Here is a 27,819-nt window from a genome sequence, read left to right as displayed (position 1 = left end):
TCGTCTTCCCAGTTCTTGCTTCTAGTTACCTGGTCTGACCTATTGTCTACTCATCTGGTTGGCAAACTATTGCCTATGTGCAAATCTACCTGGAACACAGCCAGGTTTAGTGCTTTACGTATTTATTTTCAATGTCTGTGTCTGCTTTAGTGCTACAGTGGCTAAGCTGAGTGGTTGTGACAGAGATGGGATAGTCCAGTGGTTGTTTTCGGCACCAGAGACCAGTTTCATGGAAGACAGTTTTTCCATGGACTGGTGTGGGGGGATGGTTTTGCGATCATTCAAGCACATTACATTTATTGTGCACTTTATTTCTATTATTATTGCATTGTAAGATATAATGAAGTAATTATACAGCTCACATAATGTAGAATCAGTGGGAGCCCTGAGCTTGTTTTCCTGTAACCAGACAGTCCCATCTGGGGGTGTTGGGAGACAGTGACAGATCATCAGGCATTAGGTTCTCGTAAGGAGCACACAACCTGGGTTCCTCAAATGTACATTTTACAATGGGGTTTGCACCCCTGTGAGAATCTAATGCGGCCACTGTGACAGGAGGTGGGGCTCAGGTGGTTAATCGAGCAGTGGGGAGTGGCTTTCAATAGAGATGAAGCCTCTCTTGCTCTCTCGCCTGCCACTCACTTCCTGCTTTGCATCCTGGTTCCTAACAGGCTATCGACCACTATTCCATGGCCTGGGGGTTGGGAGCCCCGGGTAGAGTCCATAAAGCCTAAAATGCCATCTGGCCCTTTATAGTAAAATTTTGCCCACTCCTGATTAGATTACTGGAGTAGGTTTTTTAACTTTCTAACTGCTTTCTCTTGCCTCCTGTCTCTCCTTTCTATCTGTTCTCTATAACAAAGCCAGGTTGTTGTTTTTTGGTTTCTGTTTTAACAGAAATTTGATTGTTTTTCTTATATTTAAAACTGTTTTCTGACTTCCTAGTATCCTTACAATAAAATCATACTCCTAGCATTATAGTTTTCACATCATGGCCTCTCATCTCACAGGTTCACCTCTCTTACCCATGTCTGAACCTCTTCTGACTTCCACACTATGCTTTGGGCCTTCTCAAACTTTCTTTAGTTTATACATGCTATCTCTTATTCCTGGGTCATCTCATATGCTTTGCTTTGCTTTGCTTTTCCTTTTTCTTCTTTTTTCTGTGAGACAGAGTCTCGCTCTGTCACCCAGGCTGGAGTATAGTGGCGTGATCTCAGCTTACTGCACGTCTGCCTCCCTGGTTCAAGCAATTGTTCTGCATCAGCCTCCTGAGTTGCTGGGACTACAGGTGCACGCTGCCATGCCTGGCTAATTTTTTGTATTTTAGTAGAGGGTTTCACCATGTTCCCGGCTGATCATGGACTCCTGAGCTCAGGCAATCTGCCCGCTTCAGCCTCCCAAAGTGCTGGGATTACAGGCATGATCCTATCCTTTTCTTGATTCCTCATTTTGCTATATCCCATGTGCAACTCTACAGATTCTTATATATCCTTCAGGTATCAGGTTAGATATTATTTTTCTTTGTAGAAATCTTTCTTGGACTTCTTAAATGTCAATAAAATGTCCTTTATGGATATTCCTATGGTGCTATACTTGCCTTGTAATTGTTGTTTTGTTGTTCAACATATGCCCTGAATCAGGGCTAACTTCCTTCTCTGCACCAGACTGTATAAACAGTTCAATTATTTCGATGGTAATAAAATGGAAAATTTCAGCACACCAGGAAATGGAGATATGTTACAGAGTTTCACTTGTTTTTTGTTGCCTGTTTAATACAAAGGTCAATTATATTGCACCAATACATCTAGTATTTTTGTTCCTCTTCCAAAAAGTAGGAACTACATTTGTCAAGTGGTTCTGAGCTTGTGATGATGTTGCACAGTTATGTTGGGGGCAAACAGTAGAGGGCTGCATTCATCCTGTGGCTGGTGATCTGCAGAGAATTTCCAGACCACTACTCTGGCAGCTAGTGATTATCCTGATTCTCTCCTACAGTCTTTTCCTGGGCTGCTGGGGTAGAGGTTGTGGCCAATAAGGAAATCCTCTCATAGTGTCCATTGAACCTCTCAAGCAATCTTGTTTGATCTTAAACAAAACCTTTCTCTGCATTGATTAGGGATGCATTTTGTGTCATATAGCAAAAGGCAGGATGGTGAAGTGGTTAGAGCACAGACTTTAGAGTGAGAATGACAGGGTTGGAATCTCTGCCTTGGTTGCCTCATCTGTAAAGTGAGGATAATAAAGGTACCAATCTCATAGGACATTTATAAGGACTAAATGAGTCAAACAAGTTAATGTAAATACAGTCATATGCCACATAATGATGTTTCAGTCATTGATGGACCTCATGTAAAACAATGGTCCCATAAGATTATAATGGCGCTGAAAAATTCCTATTGCCCAGTGATTTTGTAGCCATTCTAAAGTCATAGCACAACACATTATTCATGTGTTCGGAGTGATGCTGGAGTAAACCAAATGCACTGTCAGTCATAAAAAGTATAGCATCCAGTGTATGTGCAGTGCTGAATACTTGATAATAAATGACTGTATTACTGGTTTGTATATTTACAATACTTTTAATTGTTATTTTAGAGTGGACTCCCTCTATTAAGAAATCAGTTAACTGTAAAACAATCTCAGGCAGGTCCTTCAGGAGATATTCCAGAAGAAGGCATTGTTATCATAGGAGATGATAGCTCCCTGCATGTTATTGCCCCTGAAGACCCTACAGTAGGCAAGATGTGGAGGTGGAAGAGAGTGATATTGATGATCCTGACGCTATGTGGGCCTTGGCTATGTGTTTTAGTATTTATTCAAAAAGTAAAAAAAGAAAAATTAATTAATTTATAAAGAAAATGTGTGGTTTTTAAACTGTTATTACAAAACAGTCAAAAAGTTAAAAATTATAAAGCTTATAAAATAAAAACATTACAGTAAGCTTAGTTTATTATGGAACGGGTTGGGTGAGGTGGTTCATGCCTGTAATTCTAGCACTTCAGGAGGCCACAGCAGGAGGATCTCTTGAGACCGGGAGTTTGAGAGCAGCTTGAGTAACAAAGCAAAGCCTCTTCTCTACAAAAAAATAAAATAACGAACTGGGTGCAATAGTCCCAGCTACTTGGGAGGCTGAGGTAGGTGGATTGCTTGAGCCTAGGAGAATGAGCTTGTGGTGAGCTGTGATCATGCCATTGTACTACGTCATGGGCAGCAGAGCAAGACTCTGTCTCAGAGGAAAAAAAAAAAAGGTTATTGTAGAAAGGAAGATTTTGAAAAATGTGTAGCCCACGGTTATGGTGTTTAAAAGTCTACAGTAGTGTACTACAGCAATGTCCTAGTCTTGAACTTTCATTGACCACTCACTCACTGACTCATTCAGAGCAACTCCCAGTCCTGAGAGCACTATTCATGATAAGTACCCTATACAGGTGTACCATTTATTATTATTTTTTTTGAGATGGAGTTTCATTGTTGTTGTTCAGGCTAGAGTGTAATGGTGCTGTCTTGGCTCACTGCAACCTTTGCCTCCCAGGTTCAAGTGATTCTCCTGCCTCAGTCTCTCGAGTAGCTGAGTTTATAGGCATATAACACCATGTCCAGCTAATTTTATATTTTTAATAGAGATGGGGTTTCAACATGTTGGCCAGGGTGGTCTTGAAATCCTGACCTCAGGTGATTTGCCTGCCTCAGCCTCCCAAAGTGCTGGGATTACAGGTTTGAGCCGCTATGCCGAGCCCCATTTTTTATCTTTTACATCATATTTTTACTATCCCTTTTCTAGGTTTAGATACACAAATACCACTGTGTTTAAAATTGCTTAAATATTCTTCATAATATGCTGGCGAGATTTGTAGCCGAGGAGCAATAGGCTACCATACAGCCTAGGTGTGTAGTAAGCTATACCATCTAGATGTGTGTAACCACACTGTATGATGTTCAGTCAACCGTGAAATCACTTAAAGACGAATTTCCTGTATCCCCGTCATTAAGTAATGCATAACTATATGTAAAGCCCTTAGGATAGTGCCTGGCATGTATTTCCTCTTATACATACATGCACGGTGGACGATAAAGCAGAAAGATTCTAATGCAAAAGTATGGAATGTGTTTTTTACTGTCCCTCAGTACAAAATATACAACAGTATATAGTGACTTTCCTAATCTCCCTTAAGATCATTGGTCATACATTTATTAATGATTTCTGTCCCTTTAGAAAGTTAAAAAATGGGGAGATCAGAGGGCATTTTCCTGAGAAAGCCTTGTACATTTGGCCTTATTGTTTGTCTTCCCTTCTATACTGTATGTTCTTTGAAGATAGAGCCATATTTTTGACTTATTATTTTGTACCTAGCTCAAGCAGAGTATCTGACACCTAGAAACTTGTTGAATATTTGTTGACTGAGTGAATGAATAAATGTGTTCTATTGCTAAGGAAGCTTTGCACAATTTTACTTCTAGTTAATGCTAATTCTAACTCTGTAAAATCATTGGAGAAAAGTCTAGAAAGCAAAGAAAGTAGAGAAACATTATTTCAGCTCTAAAGTGATGGGTCCAAAAAGGTAAAAAGTAATATTTTACCTTTAAATTTAAATTTTTTATTTTGAATATAGTATACAAGATAATTGTTATTCTCATGAAAATAATGCATATTTCAAAAGTTAGTGTACATGTTTCTTCTGTTTCATCAAAGGGTTTTTTCCCTTGAGTTGCCTCGTTTCCAAATTTTGATTCTTCTTTAATTGTATTACATTTAGGATTTTAGGACATTTTTCTGTAAAAATCTATGGCTTATGATTAGTTGCATAGAAATATATAGGATTCACTTAAGAGAAATTGACTGCATCTGTTTAGTTAAACAGAGCTAAAGATCAGTAGTGGTTCAATGTCCATAAGAGGTAAATAGCAAATTATTGTTAACTTTAATTTTGGCATTAATTTTAATGGTTGAATATCTAACTTTTAAAAGATAATAATTAGCATGTAAAAGTTATTTTTATTTTTTTAATTAAGGGACAGGGTTTTGCTCTGTCGCCCAGGTTGCAGTGCGGTACTGTGATCTCAGCTCACTGCAACCTTTACGTCCCTGGTTCAAGCGATTCTCCTGCTTCAGCCTCCTGAGTAGCTGGGATTACAGGCACCCACCACAATGCCCAGCTATGTTTTGTATCTTTAGTAGAGACAGAGTTTCGCCATGTTGGCCTGGCTGATCTCAAACTCCTGACCTCAAGTATCCTCCTGCCTTGGCCTTCCAAAGTACTGGGAGCCACTGCGCCTGGCCACTATTTCTTACCATATACAAAAATCAAGCCAAAACAGATTAATGACTTAAATATAAGACCTGAAACTGCTAGAAGAAAACAGGGAAAATGCTTCAGAACATTGGTCTGGGTAAAGATTTTGTGGAGAAGACCTCAGAAGCCCAGGTCACAAGCAAAGATAGACGAATGGGATTTTATCAAACTGGAAAGCTTCTACACAGCAAAGGAAACAATCGAGTGAAGAGACAACCTACAGAATGAGAGAAAATATTTGCAAAATTTTCATCTGTAAAGGGATTAATATATATAAAGATCTCAAAGAACTCAAAAGCAAAAATCAAAATACTTCAATTTTAAAATGGATAAATGAACTGAATAGACATCTCTCAAAAGAAGACAATACATGTAATCCCAGCACTTTGGGAGGCCGAGGTGGGTGAGACGGGTGGATCTCGAGGTCAAGAGATGGAGACCATCCTGATCAACAAAGTGAAACCCCGTCTCTACTAAAAATACAAAAAATTAGCTGGGCATGGTGGCGCGTGCCTGTAATCCCAGCTACTCAGGAGGCTGAGGCAGGAGAATTGCCTGAACTCAGGAGGCAGAGCTTGCGGTCAGCCGAGATGGCGCCATTTTACTCCAGCCTGGGTAACAAGAGCGAAACTCATCTCAAAAAAAAAAAAACTAGAAGACAATACAGATGGCCACCAGGTATATGAAAAAATGCTCAATATAACCAGTCATCAGGGAAATGCAAATCAAAACCACAATGAGATACCATGTCAACACAGTTAAAATGGCTGTTATCAAAAAGACAAAAAAGTAGCAAATGCTGGCAAGGATGCAGAGAAAGGGGAATTCTTATACACTGGTGGTGTGAATGTAAATTAGTAGAGCCATTATGGATAACGGTATTGAAGTTCTTCAAAAAAAAACTAGAAATAGAACTACCATATGATCCAGCAGTCTCAGTATATATCCAAAGGAAAGATAATCTATGTGGTGAAGGGATATCTGCATTCCTGTGTTTATTGTAGCACTACTCACAATAGTCTTGACATGGAATTCAGTGTACATATCTATCAATAGATGAACGAATAAAGAAAATGTGACATATATACACAATACAATACTATTTAGCTGTAAGAAAGAATGAAGTTGTGTCATTTATGGCAACATGAATGGAACTGGAGGACGTTCGTTATGCAAAGTGAAATAATTCAGGCACAGAATGATAAATACTTCATGTTCTCACACATACATGGAAGCTAAAAAGTTGATCTCATAGAAGTAGAGAGTAAAATAGTAGTTACTAGAGTCAGGTAAGTGTAAGAGGGAGGGAACGAGAAATACCAATGGTTGATTAACAAATACAAAAGTTCTGCTAGATAGGAATAAGATTTAGTGTTCTGTAGCACTATAAGGTGACTATAATTAACAACAACAATTTATTGTATATTTTCAAATAGCTAGAAGGGTGGATTTTGAATGAACCCGACACAAAGAAATGATACATGATCAAGGTGATATAGTTTGATTATTACACGTTGTATACATGTATTAAAATATCACATTCTACCCCGTATGTACAATTACGTGTCAGTTAAAAATAACCAAAAGCAAAAAAAAATGGAAGTTACTTGTTTTTGAGGAGTGAAATTCAGAGGAGAGGAGAGATGGCTCATGGGACTATTATTTTTCACTTACTGATCTGTTGTCACATTCAAATATTTTAGAAAGTGATAAAGTATATGGATATATTAGTTGAGAAGATTAAAAACTGAAACAAAATATGTATTAGTGGCAAGTTCCTTTAAGGAGCGTTAGGATTAAAGTGTCCACGGTAAAAAGGAATCAGATATAGAGAAAAAGAAATGTAAATTTATTTTTTTGTATTTAAAAGGGCTTTTCTGTCTGGGCACAGTGGCTCAAACCTGTAATCCCAGCATTTTGGGAGGCCGAGGCGGGTGGATCACCTGAGGTCAGGAGTTCGAGGTCAGCCTGGCCAACATGGTGAAATCCCGTCTTTACTAAAAATACAAAAAAATTAGCCGGGCTTGGTGGTAGGCATCTGTAATTCCAGCTACTTGGGAGGCTGAGACAGAAGAATCGCTTGAACTTGGGAGGCAGAGGTCGCAGTGAGCCGAGATTGCAGCATTGCATTCCAGCCTGGGCAACAAGAGTGAAACTGCATCTCAAAAAAAAGAAAAAATAAATAAAAGGGCTTTTCTTTATTTCTGGTTTTGTTTTATCCTTAGGGTTTCAAAAATAAACCAAAAAAGATGGGCCATATAAAGCCAGACTTGATTGACGTTGACTTAATCAGAGGTGAGTTCTTGAATTGTTTTCTGTGTACATTATTAAATTATTTCACAGTGATACTTATTTTTCAATATCTTTTCTATATGACTGTGTGCTTTAATTTTCAAATGTAACACTTTACTCTCATCATTCAGGCTGTAGTACTTTTTCCCCCTCTGCCTTAGTACTGTGTGGCTCTATAAATTACATGCATTCATGTAAAAGGGGGGGGGGGAACATAGAGATTTTCTGTTGTATAAATAAGATAAGTATATTGTTTAACATTCAAAGAAGCCTGATATATTTTGAGCTTCCGTCCTAGTGATTGAAGCAAGAAGTTATTACATTTAACAAACATGTAAGAGGGTTTTTTTTTTTAACTGAACAGGTTTTGTGCTGATTTTTGCACTCACCTGTTTTAATGTAGTGCTACAGGTGGGCATCAATATGGTGTATATAAATGTTTGATGTATTGTTTTATTGTATGTTTAAAGGCTCAACATTTGCCAAAGCAAAACCTGAAATTCCATGGACATCTCTGACTCGGAAGGGGCTTGTTCGAGTTGTATTTTTTCCATTGTTCAGCAATTGGTGGATTCAGGTTACCTCTTTAAGAATCTTTGTTTGGCTGTTACTGCTTTATTTCATGCAAGGTAATTGGAGGAGCTGGAATAAGCAATGACAGTTTCTTTTTGCTGCTTTTGCTATTAGATAATGAAGATCTACTATTTTTATGTTTACCCTTTCATTTCACGATTTAAAGTATGCAGAAATGGGCTGGACATGGTGGCTTTGCCTGTAATTCCAGCACTTTGGGAGGATGAGGCAGGCAGATCACAAGTTCAGGAGTTCGAGACCAACCAGGTCAATATGGTGAAACCCTATCTTTACCTTAATAAAAAAATTAGCCAGGTGAGGTAGCGGGTGCCTGTCGTCCCAGCTGTTCAGGAGGCTGATGCAAGAGAATCGCTTTGAGCCTGGGAGGCAGAGGTTGCAATGAGCTGAGATTGCACCACTGTACTCCAGCCTGGGCAACAGAGCAAGACTCCATCTCAAAAGCTAAATAAATAAAAAGTACGCAGAAATGAAGAGACATACACCATTCAGCGTTCATCTTAAAATTATCTGCTAGAAGAGAGCAAACATACTTGTCTAACTCTTCTCACTTGAGTTTCTTTTTATCTGTCTCACTGGTCTTCTCAGTCTTTTCTTGTGTATGACCTTTGAGCCTTTGAATATTGGGTGTGTGTGTTTTTTGTTATTGTTTTTTGAGACAGGGTTTCTCTCTGTTACCCCGGCTGGAGTGCAGTGGCGCAGTCACAACTCACTGCAGCTTTGACCTCCCAGACTCAAGCAATCCTTACACTTCAGCTTCCCAAGTAGCTGGCACTACAGTTGTATGCCACTGTGCCTAGCTAATTTTTGTATTTTTTTTTTTGTAGAGACAAGGTGATGTCATGCTACCCAGGCTGGTCTTGAACTCTTGGGCTCAAGCAATCCTCCCACCTTGGCCTCCCAAAGTGTTGGAATTACAGGTGTGAGCCAACTGCGTCCGGCCTGAATATTGGATTACCCAAAGTTTGCACCCTAGGTTCTGTTCTCTAAGTACTCCCATTAAGCCCTATTGCTTTAAATGTAGTTGATATACTGATGTTTCCCAAATCTGTATCTTCAGGCCAGATCTCTCTGCCGAACTTCAGACTTGTAAATCTAATTGCCTGCTTGACATTTCCATATGGAAATTTAATTTGTATCTTGAACTTACTTACATAAAAAAGTGGAATTCTTGACTTGTAGATATGTGTGTATAAACTTGTTCTTCTTTACGTCTCCAATCACTAAATGATACCATCAGTCACCTAGTATTCAGGTGAAAAATTAAATCTTCCTACACTACTCTACCATCAACTCTTACAGGTAATCTGTGACCACGTCTGTGAGTTCTTCATCCAAATTTTTCACTCTATTTATCTCAGCCTCTCCTGCCATGATCCTTGTCCACAGCACCAGCATTTCTTTGCCTAGACCACTGGAGTAACATCTGCTCTGAGCCTTCTTTCTACCAATCGTTCTTTTCACAGCAATTATTGAAATCTTTTAAAAACAGAAGCCATATAATGTCATTTTTCTGCTAAAAACCCCGTAGTGACTTCTGTTGACCTTATAATAAAAATCCAAAGTTCTTATCATGGCCTGTACCCTACAGGACTTGTTCCCTGCTCTCCGGTGAGACATCTTCTCGCACTATTTCTTACTACTCTTCTCATGCTGGCTCTAGGCATAACGTCCTTTTTTTTTGTTCTTTACACAGAGCCGTTTGTTTCATTTGAAGCATTTTTTTTTACTTTTAAAGATGGAGTTTTGTTCTTTTTTCCCAGGCTAGAGTGCAATGGTGCAATCTTGGCTCACTGCAACCTCTGCCTTTCAGACTTAAGCAGTTCTTTGTGCCTCAGCCTCCCGAGTAACTGGGACTACAGGCACATGCCACCATGTCCGGCTAATTTTGTTGTATTTTTAGCAGACGTGGAGTTTCACCATGTTGGCCAGGCTGGTCTCAAGCTCCTGACCTCAGGTGATTCACCTGCCTTGGCCTCCCAAAGTGCTGGAATTACAGGCATGAGCCACTGCGCCTAGCCATTTGAAGCATTCTTAAGGCTTTTCAATGGCTGGCTTTTTTCTCACCTTTAAATCTCAGCTTAACTTGCATAAAGAGGCCATTCCTATCTATATTTCTAAGTAGTCCTAATACCCTCTAGTCACTATCATGTGAATCAGTTTTAATTTCTGTATTACACATCACTACCTGATGTTTTCTGACTGTGTGCATGGACCCAATATATTCTTTTTACAGCTGTATTCCCATTGTCTGCCAAGGAAGTAGGTAGTTTATACTATGGTTACACCTGTGCAAAAAGACATTAATTAGAACAAAGAATGGGAGAAAATTGGCTTAAGGTGAAAGAACTATGGGTTATTTACTTTTATCTGTGTCAGTTTAAAAAGTTTTTAAGTTACAGAGTGAAAATATATCTATGAATTTACAAATCTATAGGTTTTTTTTTTAATTTGTGAAAGTGTCATTTTATTAGAGTATCTGTGGTGGAAATGTTCTGCATCTGTGCTGTCCAGTGTAGTAACCGCTTAGCCACATGTGGCTGTTGAGTATTGAAAATGTAGTTAGTGTCAATAAGAGACTGAATTTTACATTTTATTTTATTTAAATTAAGTCTTCATAACCATCATTTTAATGGTCACATAATGATTTATCATATGGGCAGGCCATCATTTAAAAGTATTTTAGGCCGGGCGCGGTGGCTCACGCCTGTAATCCTAGCATTTGGGAGGCCGAGGTGGGTGGATCACCTGAGGTCAGGAGTTCGAGACCAGCCTGGCCATCATGGTGAAACCCCATCTTTTTTTAATTTTTAATTTTAAGATGGGATTTCACCATGTTGGCCAGGATGGTCTCGAACTCCTGACCTCAAGTGAACCACCCACCTCGGCCTCCCAAAGTACTCGGATTACAGGTGTGAGCCATCATGCCTGCCTGAAACCCCATATTTTAAATAAATAAATAAATATTTTAATGTCTGTGCAATCTATTGTATGTAAAGTCATATGTAGTTTGTCATATGGATTTATCATAAGCATCTTTATATAGTTGCTTTTTGGTTTTTTTTGAGATAGAGCGTCACTCTGTTGCCCAGGCTGGAGTGCAGTGGTGTGATCTTGGCTCACTGCAACCTCTGCCTCCCAGGCTAAAATGATTCTCCTGCCTCAGTTCCCACGTAACTGGGACTACAGACACATATCACCACACCTGGCTAATTTTTATATTTTCAGTAGAGATGGGGTTTCACTATGTTGGCTAGGCTGCTCTTGAACTCCTGACCTCAGGTAATCCTCCTGCTTCAGCTTCCTAGAGTGCTGGGATTATAGGTGTGAGCCATCACACCTGGCCTTTATAGCTTCTTAATAGTCCATTATGTAAGAGTACTGTAATTTATGTAACCTTTCTGTCTTAGTCTGTTCAGGCTGCTATAAGAAAAATACCATAGACTGGGTGGCTTATCAACAACACAAATTTATTTCTGACAATTTTGGAGGCTGGGAAGTCCAGGATCAAGGTGCGAGAAGATATGGTATCTGGTGAGGGCCTGCTTTCTGATTCATAGGTATCAGTCTTCTTGCTATGTCCTCACATCTGCTGGAAGGGGCAAGGAAGCTCTTAGGAGTCATTTATAAGGGCACTTCTATAAGGGTACTCATCCCAAAACTATAACCAACTGGTTATATGTGACTGGGGACTTCCTTAACATGCTTTCTCACTTTTTACAATGTGGATAGGCTGAGAACTTTTCAAATCTTTAAGTTATGCTTCCTCTTTGCTTAACAGTTCGATCTTTTAAGTAATTTCTCTTCTCACATTTTACTATAAGCAGATAGGAGGAGCCAAGCTGCACCTTTAACACTTTGCTTCAAAATAGCTTCAGCCAAATATGCAATTTCATCACTTACAAGTTTCACTTTCCACAGGGTACTAGACCATAAATACAGTTCAGCCAAGTTCTTTGCCACTCTCTAACAAGGATTGTTTTTCCTTCAGTTTCTAATAACATATTACTTCTCATTTTTGAGACCTCACCAGAATGGGCTTTGCCATATTTTACCAACACTCTGTTCATGGTTACTTAGGTATTTTGTAAGAAGATTGAGGCTATTTCTGTAGCTCCCCTTCCTGCCTCCCTGCCTCCCTCCCTCCCTTCCTTTCCTTCTTCTTTTTCTTTTTTTTTTTTTCCCAAGACAGGGTCTCACACTGTTGCCCAGCCTGGAGTGCAGTGGTGCGATCTTGGCTCACTGCAACCTCCACCTCCTGGGGCCAAGTGATTCTCGCATGTCAGCCTCCCAAGTAGCTGGGATTACAGGCACATGCCACCATGCCTGGTTATTTTTTTATTTTTAGTAGAGACAGGGGTTTCACCATGTTGGCCAGGCTGGTCTCGAACTCCTGACCTCAGGTGAACCCACTTTGGCCTCCCAAAGTGCTGGGATTACAGGAGTGAGCCACTAGATTAATAGAAAATATTAGTTTTCCTTATATTTCTTTAGGATTTATTCTTTGAAATTGAATTAACAGATCAAAGAATGTGGACATTTAAGGCTTTTAGTGCATATAATGAGATTGCTGGTGCCACGGTTCTTTTGGAAAGCAATAGATGAGAGTACTTATTTTTACCATGGTCAGCATTATTATAATTTAAAAAATTGTTAGCTAGGTGGGGAGCTGTGGCTCAAACCTGTAATTCCAGCACTTTGGGAAGCTTTGCGGTGTGAAGACTTGAGGCCAGGAGTTTGAGACCAGCCTAGGAAACATAGCAAGACCGAATCTCTACAAAAAAAAAAAAGTACAAAAAATTAGCCAGGTATGGTGGTGCATTTCTGTAGTTCCAGCTGCTTGTGAGACTGAGTTGGGAGGAACAATTGAACCCAGGAGTTCAAGGTTACAGTGAGCTATGATTCATCACTGCACTCTACCGTGGCTGACAGAGTAAGACCCTGACTGTACCTCTGCCCCCCTCACAATAAAAAATTACCTAATTTGATATGCAAAAAATATTTTGCTTGTTGAATATGCATTTCCTTGGTCACTTGTAAGGGCGAAATTAAGTATTTTTTCTACACATTTATCATTAAATTATTTATTTCTTCCTTGTTGATAGATATTGCATCATATATATAAAATTTCCGTATATGCCATGGTCTGTTTCTAGATTACATATTCAGTTTTGGTTATTCTCATATCAATGCTGTATGTTAAATTTTCATATTTGCCATGGTATGTTTCTGGACTACATACTCTGTACTATTAATTTCTGGTTATTCTCATATCTGTACCACACTACTTTCATTACTGCATCTATTTAAATATGTGGATTAACACAGAGGAGGAAAATCTTTTTTTTTTTTTTTTTCCTTTTGAGGAGTCTCACTCTGTTGCCCAGGCTGGAGTGCAGTGGCATGATCTTGGCTCACTGCAACCTCCGCCTCCGAGGTTCAAGCGATTCTCTTGCCTCAGCCTCACAAGTAGCTGGGATTACAGGTACCCGCCACCACACCTGGCTAATTTTTGTATTTTTAGTAGAAACAGGGTTTCCCCATGTTGGCCATGCTGGTCTCAAACTCCTGACCTCACGTGATCTGCCTACCTCGGCCTCCCAAAGTGCTGGGATAGGCATGAGCCACTGTGCCCGGCCAGGTATTTCTTTATTATTCTGCTTTCACACATTTTCTCTCGGGCTTTCTTTTTTTTTTGAGACGGAGTTTCGCTCTTGTTACCCAGGCTGGAGTGCAATGGTGCTATCTCGGCTCACTGCAACCTCCGCCTCCTGGATTCAAGCAATTCTCCTGCCTCAGCCTCCTGAGTAGCTGGGACTACAGGCGCACACCACCGTGCCCAGCTAATTTTTGTATTTTTAGTAGAGACGGCGTTTCACCATGTTGACCAGGATGGTTTTGAGCTCTTGACCTCGTGATCCACCCGCCTCGGCCTCCCAAAGTGCTGAGATTACAGGCGTGAGCCACCGCGCCCGGCCTCAGGCTTTCTTGTTTATCCTTTCCAAAATCGTTTAGCATTATTTTATCATGAGTAAAATCAAAAATCCTCCTAGAATCAACAGTACTGGAATTTGGATTGGAATTCTCTGATCATCCACCTTTCCTCAACACACATACACATATTATAAATGTATACATATATTTTTGGAGGATGGACAGAAAATTTGACTTTTCAATATTCCCTTTCCTCTACAGAAATATGATCTCTCCTTTTAATAGGGCTTTTTTTTTTTTTTTTTTAAATTGAGATGGAGTCTCTCTTGCCCAGGCTGGAGTACAGTGGTATGATCTTACTTGGCTTACTGCAACCTCTGCTGCCCAGGTTCAGGCAATCCTCATGCCTCAGCCTCCTGAGTAGCTGGAACTACAGGTGCATGCCACCACATCCGGCGAATTTTTTGGTATTTTTTAGTAGAGACAGGGTTTCCCCATGTTGGCCAGACTGGTCTCGAACTCCTGATCTCAGGTGACCTACCCGCCTCAGCCTCCCAAAGTGCTGGGATTACCGCAGGTGTGAGCCACAGTGCCCGGCCTTAATCGGGACTTTTATTCATCCCTCTGTAAAGCTTTGCAGGTTTTTTTCCTTTTTTTTTTTTTTTAAATAGAGAAAGGGGTCTCGCTCTTACTCCCAGGCTGGAGTGCTATGGCAGGATCATATTTCACTACAACCTTGAGCCCAGGCAGTCCTCCCACCTCAGCTTGCTAAGTAGCTGGGACTATAGGTGTGTGCCACCACACTCCACTAGTGTTTTTAATTTTTTACTTTTTTTTTTTTAAGAGATGGCCTCTTGCTATATTGCCCAGGCTGGTCTTGAATTCCTGGAGTCAAGAGATCTTCCTGCCTCAACCTCCCAAAGTGTTGGTATTACAGGTGTGAGCCACCACACCCAGCCCTGGGTTTTTTTTTTCTTATAAGGCCTGCTTAGATCTCATTAAAGTTAAATTCAATATTTTTTTTTATTGTGGTAAAATATATACAACATGAAGTTCACCATCAACCATTTTTTAGTGTAGAGTTCAGTGGCATTAAGTATATTGATACTGGAATACAACCACCACCGTCCATTCCCAGAAATTTTTTCATCCTCCCAAGCTCAAGCTCCATACCAGTTAAACTCCCTATTTCCCCTACCCATAGTCCCTGGCAACCACCATTCTACTTTCTATGTCTGTAATTTTGACTACTCTGGGAACATCATATAAGCAGAATCATATGGTATTTGTCCTTTTGTAGCTGGCTTATTTCACTTAGCATGATCATGATCACCCATGTAGAATGTTTCAGAATTCTGCCTTTTTAAGGCTGAATTACATTCCATTGTATGTATATACCATGTTTTGTTTATACATTCATCTGTTGAGAGATACTTAGAGATATCCACCTGAAAGTAAAATATTTTGTCTTTGTTGCTGCTGCTGAAAATACATGACTTTTAAAGTCTTTTTTTTTCTTTTTTATAGATTTTGTGGTTTTCGCTGTCACATTTGAAAGCTATTGGTTTATAATTAAAATTGTTATAACCAGCCGCTTTATTAAACTCATTGTCATCAATTCTAATATTTTTCAGTGCTTTTATTAGAATTTATAATTATACAACCATATAGTTGGCAGACGTTGAAAATTTGGTTTTCTCCTTTCCCATACATTTCATTTACTTTCACCAAATCAGTCAGCATTTCAGAGTAATGTTAAGTGATAACAGTGAGTGGTCATTCTTGTTTTATTCCTGATTCAGAATGTCTTCACTAACATATGATGTGTATTGATTTTAGTTATATATTCTTTAGCATGTTAAAGAAGTATTTTTATTCTTAATATTTTAGAAAAGATGGGCATTTGAGGTGAACTACAAATATGGAACAAACATGTGTATGTGCTTTTTTAATATAATGCTTTTTTTACTGTTACCGGGAGTTGGGTCAGACTTCACAGGTTGAGGGCACAATCCTCCACAAGACTGTTCTCACTTCAGGTACCAGCCTCAAGTTTGGGGTCCCCAGGGTCACTCTCATGTCTGACCAGGTAGCTACAGTTTTGGGAGTCCCCCAGGTACTCCCTTAGGTTTGATGATTGGATGAAATGACTCTCAGAACTCCAGAAGGTGCTAAACTTACAATTAGAGTTTCATTATAGGATATAAATGAGAAGAGAGCTATAAGGGAGTGTTTGGGATGGTTCCAAACAGGATGCTTCTATTGTCCTCAGGTAGCAAATGCAGAATATTGCCATCCAGGGAAGCTCCCTGAGGCTTTGGTATGTAGAGTTTTTATTGAGACTTTATTATTTAGGCCTGATTGATGGAATCATTGACATGTGGTTGAATGCAGCCTCCATCCCCCTTCACTCCTCGGAGGTCTCCTAATGTGGCTGAAAGACCCAAACCTTTAATCACATAGTTGGTCTTTTTGGGTGACCAGCAGCCATTCTAGTTACCTCTTTAGCATAAACTATCAGTTCTGGCACAAGGGGCCCACAGTGAATAGCAAAGGTATTACTGTCATTTAGGAAATTCAAGGGTTTAGAGGTTACTTCCCAGGAACTGGGATCAAACGCCAACCAAATTCTTTTTTTTTTTTTAACTTTTTAATTTTTGTGGATATATAGTAGGTATATATATTTTAAGGTACATGAGATACTTTGATATAGGCATGCAGTGCATAATAATCACATCATGGCAAATAGGGTATTAATCTCAAATATTTATCCTTTGTGTTACAAATAATCCAGTTGTACTATTTTAGTTATTTTTAAATGTACAATTAAATTATTGACTATATAGTCAATAACATAGGATTGACTATAGTCATCCTGTTGTGCAATCAAATACTAGGTATTTTTCATTCTGTCCCGTGAATCATCCCCATCCCCCACTCCAGCCCCAGTACCCTTCTCAGCCTCAGGTAACCATCCTTCTACTCTCTGTCTCCTAGAGTTCAGTCATTTTAATTTTTAGCTCCCCCAAATAAGTGAGAACATGCAAAGTTTGTCTTTCTGTGCTTGGTTTATATCACTTAACATAAAATCCTCTAGTTCCATTCATGTTGTTGCAAATGACAGAATCTTATTCTTATGACTGAATAGTACTCCATTGTGTGTATGTACCACATTTTCTTTATCCATTCATCTGTTGATGGACACTTAGGTTGCTTCCAAATCTCGGCTATTGTGAACAGTACTGCAACAAATGTGGGAGTGCAGATGTCTCTTTGATACACCGATTTCCTTTCTTTCTTTTGTTCCTTTTTGTTTGTTTTGAGATGGAGTTTCTTTTTGTTACCCAGGGACTGGAGTGCAGTGGCATAATCTCGGCTCACTGCAACCTCCGCCTCCTGAGTTCAAGTGATTCTCCTGCCTCAGCCTCCTGCGTAGCTGGGATTATAGGTGCCTGCCACCATGTCTGGCAAATTTTTGTATTTTTAGTAGAGATGGGGTTTCACCATGTTGCCCAGGCTAGTCTTGAACTCCTGACCTCAAGTGATCTGCCCACTTTGGCCTTCCAAAGTGCTGAGATTACAGGCATGAGCCACAGTGCCTGACTACCGTTTTTCTTTCTTTTGGGCATATACCCAGCAGTGGGATTGCTGGATCATATGGTAGTTCTATTTTTATTTGAGGAACCTCCAAAGTGGTCTTCATAGTGATTGTACTGCTTTACATTCCCACCAACAGTGTACAAGGGTTCCCTTTTTTCCATATCCTTTCCAGCATTTATTATCACCTGTCTTTTGGATAAAAGCCATTTTAACTGGGGTGAGATGATATCTTACTGTGGCTTTGATTTGCATTTCTGTGATCAGTGATATGAACACGTTTTCATACACCTGTTTGCCATTTATATGTTTTCTTTTGAGAAATGTCTATTCAGCCGGGCGTGGTGGCTCACGCCTGTAATCCCAGCACTTTGGGAGGCCGAGGCGGGTGGATCACAAGGTCAAGAGATCGAGACCATCCTGGTCAACATGGTGAAACCCTGCCTCTACTAAAAATACAAAAAATTACCTGGGCACGGTGGCGCGGGCCTGTAATCCCAGCTACTCGGGAGGCTGAGGCAGGAGAATTGCCTGAAACCAGGAGGCGGAGGTTGCAGTGAGCCGAGATCGTGCCATTGCACTCCAGCCTGGGTAACAACAGCGAAACTCCGTCTCAAAAAAAAAAAGAAAGAAAAAAAGAAATGTCTATTCAGATATTTTGCCCATTTAAAAATCAGATTAGTACATTATTTTGTATAGAGTTGTTTGAGCTCCTTATATATTCTGGTTATTAATCCCTTGTCAGATGGATAATTTGCACTTACTTTCTCTCTTTCTGTGAGTTGTCTCTTCTCTTGGTTGATTGTTTCCTTTGCCTCCCAAGACAGAGTCTCACTCTGTCGCCCAGGCTGGAATGGAGGGGTGTGATCTTGGCTTAACTTGATGTGATCCCATTTGTCCATTTTTATTTCGCCAACCAATTTTTTTTTTTTTAGACAGGTTTTCACTCTGTTGCCCACTCTGCAGTGCAGTGGTGCGATCTTGGCTCACTACAGCCTTGACTACCTGAGCTCAAATGATCCTCCCACATCAGCCTGCCTGGTAGGCTAGGGGTGGGACCACAGGCACGTGCCACCATGTTGAGCTAATTTTTTTGGAGTTTTTGTAGAGATGAAGTTTTGCCATGTTGCCCAGGCTGATCTTGAACTTCTGGGCTCAAGTGATCCACCCACCAGGACTCACAAAGTGCTGAGATTACAGATGTGAGCCACCATGCCCAGCCACCAGCCAAATTCTTTATTCATAACTGTCAATTGAGATGATTTGTATGGATGTGATCAAAATTAGATTCTGTGAAATTATTACATTAATTCAGTTGAGTCAACAAATACTGAAGCCTATTGTATCTGTGGCAAGTAGTCTTCTAGATGCTAAGATAAATTTTCTACTTAAAAAAAATTTTTTTTTATTTTTTAAATTTAATTTGCCTAAGGATTTTTTTTTAAGAGAAAGAAAAAGAGGGAAAAAGAGAAAAAAAAAGAGGGAAAAAGAGAAAAAGAGGGAAAAAGAAATATTACTTCATTCCTAAAATGGGTATTAATAATGGCCAATCAATATTTTGTGTGTTTAAAGTGGATAATGTATATTTTGTGTGTTTAAAATGGAGAGCTCTATTGAGTTTATTTGTTCTGGATCTGAGTTCAAGTCCTGGATATCGTTATCAATTTTCTGTCTCGTTGAATCTAAATCTCATTATGGGTCTTATGTATCTGGGTGTTAAGATCTCTTATTATTACATTAATCCTTTTAGCCTTGTATCCTTGTAGCTTTGAAATCTATTTTATTGTGAGAATTGCAACTCCTGCTTTTTATTTATTTATTTTTGCTCTTCGTTTAATTGGTAAGTTTTTTTCCAACCCTTTGAGTCTTTGTATATCTTTAGATATACCATTAGATTTTGTCTGTATCTTTTGATTGGGGGATTTAGTCGATTTAAATTTAGGATTACTGCCATTTGATATTAACTGGCTATTTTATCCTTTCGTTGATGTAAATTCTTCTTTATGTTAGTGCTCTTTACTTTTTGGTGTATTTTTAGAAAGGCTCATACTGGTTGTTCCTTTCTATGTATAATGCTTCTTTTAGAAGTTCTTGTAAAGCAGGCCTGGTGGTAATAAAATCTCTGAGTACTTGCTTGTTCCTAAAAGATTTTATTTTTCCTTCAATTGTAAAGCTTAAATTGGCAGGATATGAAATTCTGGGCTGAAAGTTCTGTTCTTTAAGTATATTGAATATTGGCCCCCACTCTCTTCTGGCTTGTAGGGTTTCCGCTGAGTGATCTGCTGTAAGCCGAATAGGCTTCCCTTTATGGGTAACCTGATCTTTCCCTCTGGCTGTCCTTAATATTTTCTCCTTTGTTTCGATCCTGGTGAATCTAACGATTATGTGCCTTGGGGTTGGTCTTCTTGAGGAATATCTTTGTGGTGTTCTCTGTATTGCCTGGGGTTGAATAGTGTCCTGCTTTGCTAAATTAGGAAAATTTTCCTGGATAATATCCTGAAGAATATTTTCCAGCTTGAATTCATTCTCTCCATCACATTCAGGTACACCAATCAAACAAATATTAGGTCTTTTCACATAGTCCCATATTTCTTGGAGACTTTGCTCATTCCTTTTTATCCTTTTTTCTCTATTCTTGTCTTGTCGTTTTATTTCATTGAGTTGGTCTTCGACCTCTGATATCCTTTCTTCTGCTTGATTCATTCAGTTATTTAAGCTTGTACATATTTCACTAAGTTCTCGTGTTATATTTTTCAACTCCATAAGTTTATTTGTATTCCTCTCTATATTGTCTATTCTTTTCATCATTTCATTGAACCTTTTTTCAAAGTTCTTAGTGTCTTTACATTGGGTTAGAACAAGCTCCTTTAACTCCCAGAAGTTTCTTATCATCCACCTTTTAAAGCCTACTTCAGATAATGGAACACAGTCCTTTTCCATCAGGACTTGTTCTGCTGCTGATGAGTCCTTTTCCATCGGGGCTTGTTCAGTTGCTGATGAGTCCTTTTCCATCAGGGCTTGTTCTGTTGCTGATGGGTTCTGATTTTGGGTATACTTGGCCTTCTTAGGCTGTTTTTTTCCCTTCACTGTAGATGAACCGCCTTTCTAATTAGGTTTCTGAGTTGACGTCCGATTTATTGATTCCCAGTGCTGGGATCCAAGCAACCCACTGTGGCGGCCTAAATAGCAGCGATAAAACTGACGGTGCTCTTCTGCCCGGGAATCTCTGGTCTGGCTTCCCTCTTGAGTCCGCAACAAGCGGCTCAGACTTCCCGGAGCTCCAAACTCCGGTCAGTAGGGGAAGCAGTCCCATTGGCTCTGCATGAAGAGCTGCTGCACCGCGCTGCCGCAAAACCACTGCGGCGGCCACAAGAGTCACGCTGGCGACCCGTGGGGCTTCTCCACTGGGAATCGGCTGATCCGTGAGTGACGAAAATTCGTCTAAAAGTGTGGCGTCGTCTTGTTCTCTGAGCTTTCACTGGGAGCTACAATCCTGAGCTGTTAGTGATCGGCCATCTTGGATCGGTAGCAAATTTTCTACTTTTAAATGTCAAATTCACTTTGATAGTATTTCAGTCATTTATCCAACATATATTGAGTGCCTATTCTGTGCTCCAGGTACTGGTTTTAGACACAACAGTGAACAACCCAGGCAAAACTCCCTATCTTCATGGTGCTTACTTTTAGTGGTAACTTTACATTCACATTCTCAAGTCAAAAAGTCTGTAGTATATTGTCTGGGTACTTTTATTATTGTGTTTGAGCATTGGGATTTTATTAGGGCATGAAAGAGGTAACTTTTTCTCCACACAGGAGTAGTTTGTTTAGAACAAGAATGACTATGTGAAAATCTGAAATATGTTAAAATATGGAGATAATCTTTGGTATTTTTCCATTTCTTTCATTTACTTCTTTAAACATTTTATATATATGCTTTAATTTGCATTTCATGTATATATATATACACACACATATATGTATTTCCTCTTTATTATATATGAAATGAAAATATATAGCATCGTAGTTTTAGAGTCAGGACTCAGGAGCCTGACTACCTAGGTTCAGTTCCCATCTTTGCTCTGCTTTCTGTGTAGCTTTGGAAAATATTCTTCCTTTGAGTAACACAACACTTCAGGATGTGTGTTATATACAGCGTCTTGTTGTTTTGCAATGGAAACCCTTTTGAAATATCTGAATTATCATGCTGCCAGAAAGCGAAATCCTTTTAACACAGTATTCTTCACTTGCTGAGGGATATAGGGCTTCCGGTTTTCACTTGGCTGATATGCTGCTGGATGAGTATTGTAGGAAATTATTTACTTCTGTACTTTTTTAAATGATGGATTTTTAAAGAAACAGTTTGTATAGTTTTTAGAATTAATTTTAAAGATGAACTCTAATGTTTGTCATCTTAAAACCTCTCCAGTTATAGCAATTGTCTTATATTTGATGATGCCTGTTGTGAATGTAAGTGAAGTACTTGGACCCTTGTGCCTTATGCTGCTCATGGGAACTGTCCACTGTCAAATTGTGTCTACTCAGTTAACGAGACCATCAGGAAACAATGGAAATCGGAGAAGAAGGTAAGATGAGAAAGTACACTGTAGTTGTGTATTGCCTGAGAGAGGTATTGTAGAGATTTATAGAACCTTTGATTCATTTAAAATCTCCATCTTTTGTGTATTTTTTAATTATTTTTTTGGCTTGGGAAATGAATGCATTACTTTGCGGTTTTCTCCTTGATGCTGAGAAACCTTATTACAAACTTTTAGTTTCAGTTTGGGATTTTGTCATTCAGTATGGTTGTTTAAAAGGAAAATTTCTATACTTTATTATTTTCATTAAAATTTATCTTATAGATTGGCTGTGAAAAACATTTTCTTTGAAATTCAGTCTTAATCAAAATTTGGTGAAAATTCACTGTAAACAGAGATCTTGGTACATTTGGTTAGTGCTACTAAAATTTTACCTTCTTTCAAAAGTGTGTAATGAGAATTAATTTCTAAGTGGTCTAAACTCTTTTTTTTTTGAGATGGGGTCTCATTCTGTCACCCAGGGACTGGAGTGCAGTGGCATGATCTTGGCTCACTGCAACCTCCGCCTCCTGAGTTCAAGTGATTCTCCTGCCTCAGCCTCCCAAGTAGCTGGGATTACAGGCACCCGCCACCATGCCCAGCTAATTTTTTTGTATTTTTAGTAGAGACGGGGTTTCACTATATTGGCCAGGTTGGTCTCAAACTCCTGACCTCATGATCTGCCCACCTTGGCCTCCCAAAGTTCTGGGATTACAGGTGTGAGCCATGGTAGCCTGGCCATTTTTTTTTTTTTTTTTTAATGAGACGGAGGTTTGCTCTTGTCCAGGCTGAGGTGCGGTGGCACAATCTTGGCTCACTGCAACCTCTGCCACCTCCTGGGTTCAAGCGATTCTCCTGCCTCAGCCTCCCAAGTACCTGGGCTTACAGGCGTATGTCACCATGCCCGGCTAATTTTTTTTTTTTTTAGTAGAGACAGGGTTTTATCATGTTGGTCAGGCTGGTCTGGAACTCCTGACCTCAGGTGATCCACCTGCCTCGGCCTCCCAAAGTGTTGGGATTACAGGTGTGAGCCACCGCACCTGGCCATCTAAACTTTTAATAAGAATTGATTTGGTTTTTCTTTACATATTGAATTCATCTTATATTTTAATTGATTATATGGTTTATATGAGTTTTGGAACTGTTGAAGATTTCTTAGGTATATGCATTATCTTCCAGAAGTTATGTTATCTTCCCTCACAGTATCTCTAGATTTTTGCCTGCGTAAGCAATTACTAAATAAAAATTTTCCATTCGGTGAAATGAATTTCAACATATTCTTATTTTTGAATGTTAAAAAGTTTTTTTAAAAGAAGAGTTCTTATAAATTCAATTAAATTGATGTTTTCTAAGGAAGTAAAATGCTATGGTATGTCTTTCTGGTATTTATAGGATATATCTTATAACTGTATAGGATATCAATAAAAAGTGATCAGTTGCTATTTTTCTAAGTTACCCTTATAAAATAGGCCATGAGAGGTAGATCCCAATGTCCATATTTAAAGAAATTGCTCCTTCTGCTAGTGGTGTTGAATGTGCCTGAACAGACTCTTGGTCATACAAGTGCAAAATTTTTTAGTGGATTCTGAATAGCAGTTCTATTTCTTTAATGACTGAAGAAATGGTAGCATAGGACTTTGGTTTGGCATCTGTTTTGCCCTCAAATCAGAAAGTACTTGTATAATTTATCCTCAGTATATGAAGTTAAATGATACTTGATTTTAGGTAGTAATTTATCAGTATAGTTTTCTGTAGGGATATTTTGGGCAGAAATAGAAAGGGTCTTGAATAATCTGAAGTTATTGAAATTTTTTTTTTTTTTTAGAAAATTACGAAAAACTGTAAATGGTGATGGGAGCCGAGAAAATGGAAATAACTCCTCTGATAAAGTCAGAGGAGTAGAAACTTTGGAATCTGTACCTGTTACTGGTGGTTTTTGGGAGACTATCTTTGGCAACAGGTGGGAGTCTTTTTTACTTATGTTGTGTTCACATAGAGTTTACAAAGTATATAGTATCATCAGACCATAGGAGTAGGTAGCATAGCGTAGACTTGTTGTGGTGTGATTTGTAAGGGTTATCAGAGGGTTTGCTTGCTGAAAATGCAGTCTTCACTGTTCCATTACCTGTGAATGCAGTAATCTATCATTAAAGTATTGTTCTGTTTTTTTTGTTTGTTTTTTGAGGCGGTGTCTCATTTTGGAGTGCAGTGGCATGATCTTGGCTCACTGCAACCTCTGCCTTTTAGGTTCAAACGATTCTCCTGCCTCAGCCTCCTGAGTAGCTGGGATTACAGGTGCTTGCCACCATACCTGGCTAATTTTTGTATTTTTAGTAGAGACGGTGTTTCACCATGTTGCCCAGGCTGATCTCAAATCCCTGACCTCAAGCCTCAGGTGTGAGCTACCACACCTGGCCTGATTTCCTTTCTTTTGGTTAATACATACCCAGCAGTGGGAATGCTGGATCATATGGTAGTTCTATTTTTGTTTATTTGAGGAACCTCCAAGCTGGTCTTCATAGTGGTTGTACTACTTTACATTCTCACCAGCAGTACAAGGGTTCCCTTTTCTCCATATCCTTTCCAGTGTTATCGCCTGTCTTTTGGATAAAAGCCATTTTAACGGGGGTGAGATAATATCTAATTCTGGTTTAATTTTCATTTCTGTGATCAATGATGTGAACACCTTTTCATACACCTGTTTGCCATTTGTGTATCTTCTTCTGAGAAATGTCTATTCAGATCTTTTGCCCATTTAAAAATCAGATTAGTAGATTATTTTGCATAGAGATGTTTGAGCTCCTTATATATTCTGGTTATTAATCCCTTCTCAGATTGATAATTTGCGGAGACTTTCTCTCATTCTGTGAGTTGTCTTTTCACTTGGTTGATTGTTTCCTTTGCTACATAGAAGCTTTTTAACTTGATGTGATATCATTTGTCCATTTTGCTTTGGTTGCCTGTGCTCATGGAGTGTTGTTTAAGAAATCTTTGCCCAGACCAATGTATGGAGGGTTTCCCTAATGTTTTCTTTTTGTAGTTTCATAGTTGTGGGGTCCTAGATTTAGCTCTTTAATTCACTTTTATTTGATATTGTATATGGTGAGAGATAAGGGTCTAGTTTCATTCTTCCACATGTGGATGTTCAGTTTTTCCAGTGCTGTTTATTGAAGAAACTGTCCTTTCTCCAATGTATGTTCTTGGCATCTTTGTCAAAACTGAGTTCACTGTCGGTTGGGTGCAGTGGCTCATACCTATAATCCCAGCACTTTGGGAGGCTGAGGCGGATGGATCATTTGAGTTCAGGTGTTCCAGACCAGCCTGGCCAACATGGTGAAACCTTGTCTATACTAAAAATACAAGAATTAGCTGGGTGTAGTGGTGGATACCTGTAATCCCAGCTACTTGGAAGGTGGAAGCAGGAGAATCGCTTGAACCTGGGAGGCAGAGGTTGTAGTGAGCCAAGATCTCACCACTGTACTCCAGCCTGAGTGACAGAGTGTGACCCTGTCTCAAAAAAAAAAGGGGTTCACTGTAGATGTGTGGATTTATTTCTGCGTTCTCAATTCTGTTCCATTAGCCTATGTGTTTTTGTGTCAGTACTGTGCTCCTTTGGTTACTATAATGCTGTAGTATAATTTGAAGTCAAGTAATGTGATTCCTTCAGTTTGTTATTTTTACTCAGAATAGCTTTGGCTATTTTGGGTCTTTTTTTATTCCATATCAATTTTAAGATTGTTTTTTCTATTTCTGTGAAGAATGTCATTGGTATTTTTATAGGGATTGCATTACATCTGAAGATTGCTTTGGTTAGTATGGATATTTTTAACAATATTGATTCTTCCATTTCATAAATTATCTTTCCATATTTTTTGCATTCTCTTCAGTTTCTTACATCAATGTTTTGTAGTTTTTATTATAGAGATCTTTCACTTCTTTGGTTAAATGCTAGGTGTTTAATGTTATTTGCAGCTATTGGAAATGATGTCATTTTCTTGATTTCTTTTTTAGATTGTTTGTTGTTGGCATATAGAAATGCTACTGATTTATTATGTTGATTTTGTATCCTGCAACATTAATGAATTTGTTTATCAGTTCTAATACTTTTTTCACAGAATCTTTAGGTTTTTCCAAATATAAAATTTTATCTGTAAACAAAGGTAATTTGAATTCTTCTTTTCCAACTTGTATGCCTTTTATTTCTGTCTCTTGTCTAATTGCTCTAGCTAGGACTTCTGGTACTATATTGAATAACAGTGATGAAAGTGGGCATCGTTGTCATTTTCCAGATCTTAGAGGAAAAGCTTTTAGTTTTTTTCATTCAGTATGATACCAGCTGTGGGTCTGTCATATATGACTTTTATTCTATTCAGGTATGTTCCTTCTATACCCTGATTTTTGAGAATTATTATCATGAGGAGATACTGAATTTTATCAAGTACTTTTTCAGCATCAATTGAAATGATTATATGGTTTTTGTCCTTCACTCTGTTGGTATGATGGGTCACATGATTGATTTGTATGTATGTTGAACTATCCTTGCATCTCTGGTATAACCCTACTTGGTCATGATGAAGGATCTTTTTATTTATTTATTTTATATGTATTATTATTATTTGAGACAGTGCCTCATTTTGTTGCCCAGGCTTGAGTGCAGTGGCATGATCTTGGCTCATTCCAACCTCTGCCTTCCAGTTCAAATGATTCTTGTATGTGAAGCCCCCAGGTACCTGGGACCACAGGCGTGTGCCACCACAACCCTCCCTAATTTTTTTGTATTTTTTGTAGAGGTGCACAGAAGTCAAGAATTGAGATTTGGGAACCTCTGCTTAGATTTCAGAGGATGTATGCAAATGCTTGCATTTCCAGGCAGAAGTTTGCTGCCAGGGCAGGGCATTCATGGAGAACCTTTGCCAGGGCAGTGTGGAAGGCAAATGTGGTATTGGTAGCCCTACACAGAGTCCCCACTGGGGGGCACTGCCTAGTGGAACTGTGAGAAGAGTGGCCACTGTCCTCAAGACCCCAGAATGGTAGATCCACCAATAGCTTTCCCTGTGCACCTGGAAAAGCCACAGACACTCAACGCCAGCCCATGAAAGCAGTCAGGAGGGATGCTGTTCTCTCCTGGTGATACTTGATATCATTTTAATTTTTTGGAATGTTTTAAGACTTGTTTTGTAGTTATAATATGGTATATCCCTGAGATGATTCTTGTGCTGAGGAGAAGAATGTATTCTATAGCCAATAGATGAAATGTTCAGTAAATACCTGTCAGGTCTATTTGGTTTGTAGTGTTGATTAAGTCCAATGTTTGTTGATTTTTCTATTTGGATGATCTGTCTAATGCTGAAAATGAGGTTGAAGTCTCCAACTATTATTGTGTTGGAGTCTGTCTCTCTCTTTAGCTCTAATAATATTTGCTTTATGTTTCTGGGTGCTCCAGTGTTGGGTGCATATATATTTACAATTGTTATATCCTCTTGCTGAATTGACCCCTTTATCATTATATAATGACCTTCATTAACTCTTTTTATAGT

At 39.0% G+C, this 27,819-nt stretch overlaps 1 protein-coding gene across 24 annotated transcripts in view; it reads left to right on the top strand.

Moving 5' to 3' along the window:
* PHTF1 (putative homeodomain transcription factor 1) overlaps positions 1-27,819 on the top strand; it is a 62,983-nt gene that overhangs the window by 11,828 nt on the left and 23,336 nt on the right. For 12 of the 24 annotated variants that reach the window (XM_078332796.1, XM_035252498.3, XM_002751254.6 and 9 more), the window contains 4 exons: positions 7,520-7,589; positions 8,057-8,215; positions 22,135-22,291; positions 24,108-24,242. Coding sequence is in view for 19 of the 24 variants with exons in the window: in XM_035252498.3 (XP_035108389.1) it covers positions 7,520-7,589; positions 8,057-8,215; positions 22,135-22,291; positions 24,108-24,242 (521 nt within the window). In the remaining 5 variants the exon portion in view is untranslated. Of the gene's footprint in view, positions 1-7,519; positions 7,590-8,056; positions 8,216-9,004; positions 9,098-22,134; positions 22,292-24,107; positions 24,243-27,819 lie in introns of all 24 variants that reach the window. The other 12 variants (XM_078332799.1, XM_078332793.1, XM_009001915.5 and 9 more) reach the window with 2 other exon arrangements.

This window comes from Callithrix jacchus, chromosome 7, assembly GCF_049354715.1.
Source record: "Callithrix jacchus isolate 240 chromosome 7, calJac240_pri, whole genome shotgun sequence".
In the NCBI taxonomy this organism is placed as follows: Eukaryota; Metazoa; Chordata; class Mammalia; order Primates; family Cebidae; genus Callithrix; species Callithrix jacchus.
The sequence above is the reverse complement of the archived record's forward strand: the minus strand, read 5'-3'. Positions and strand labels throughout refer to the sequence as shown.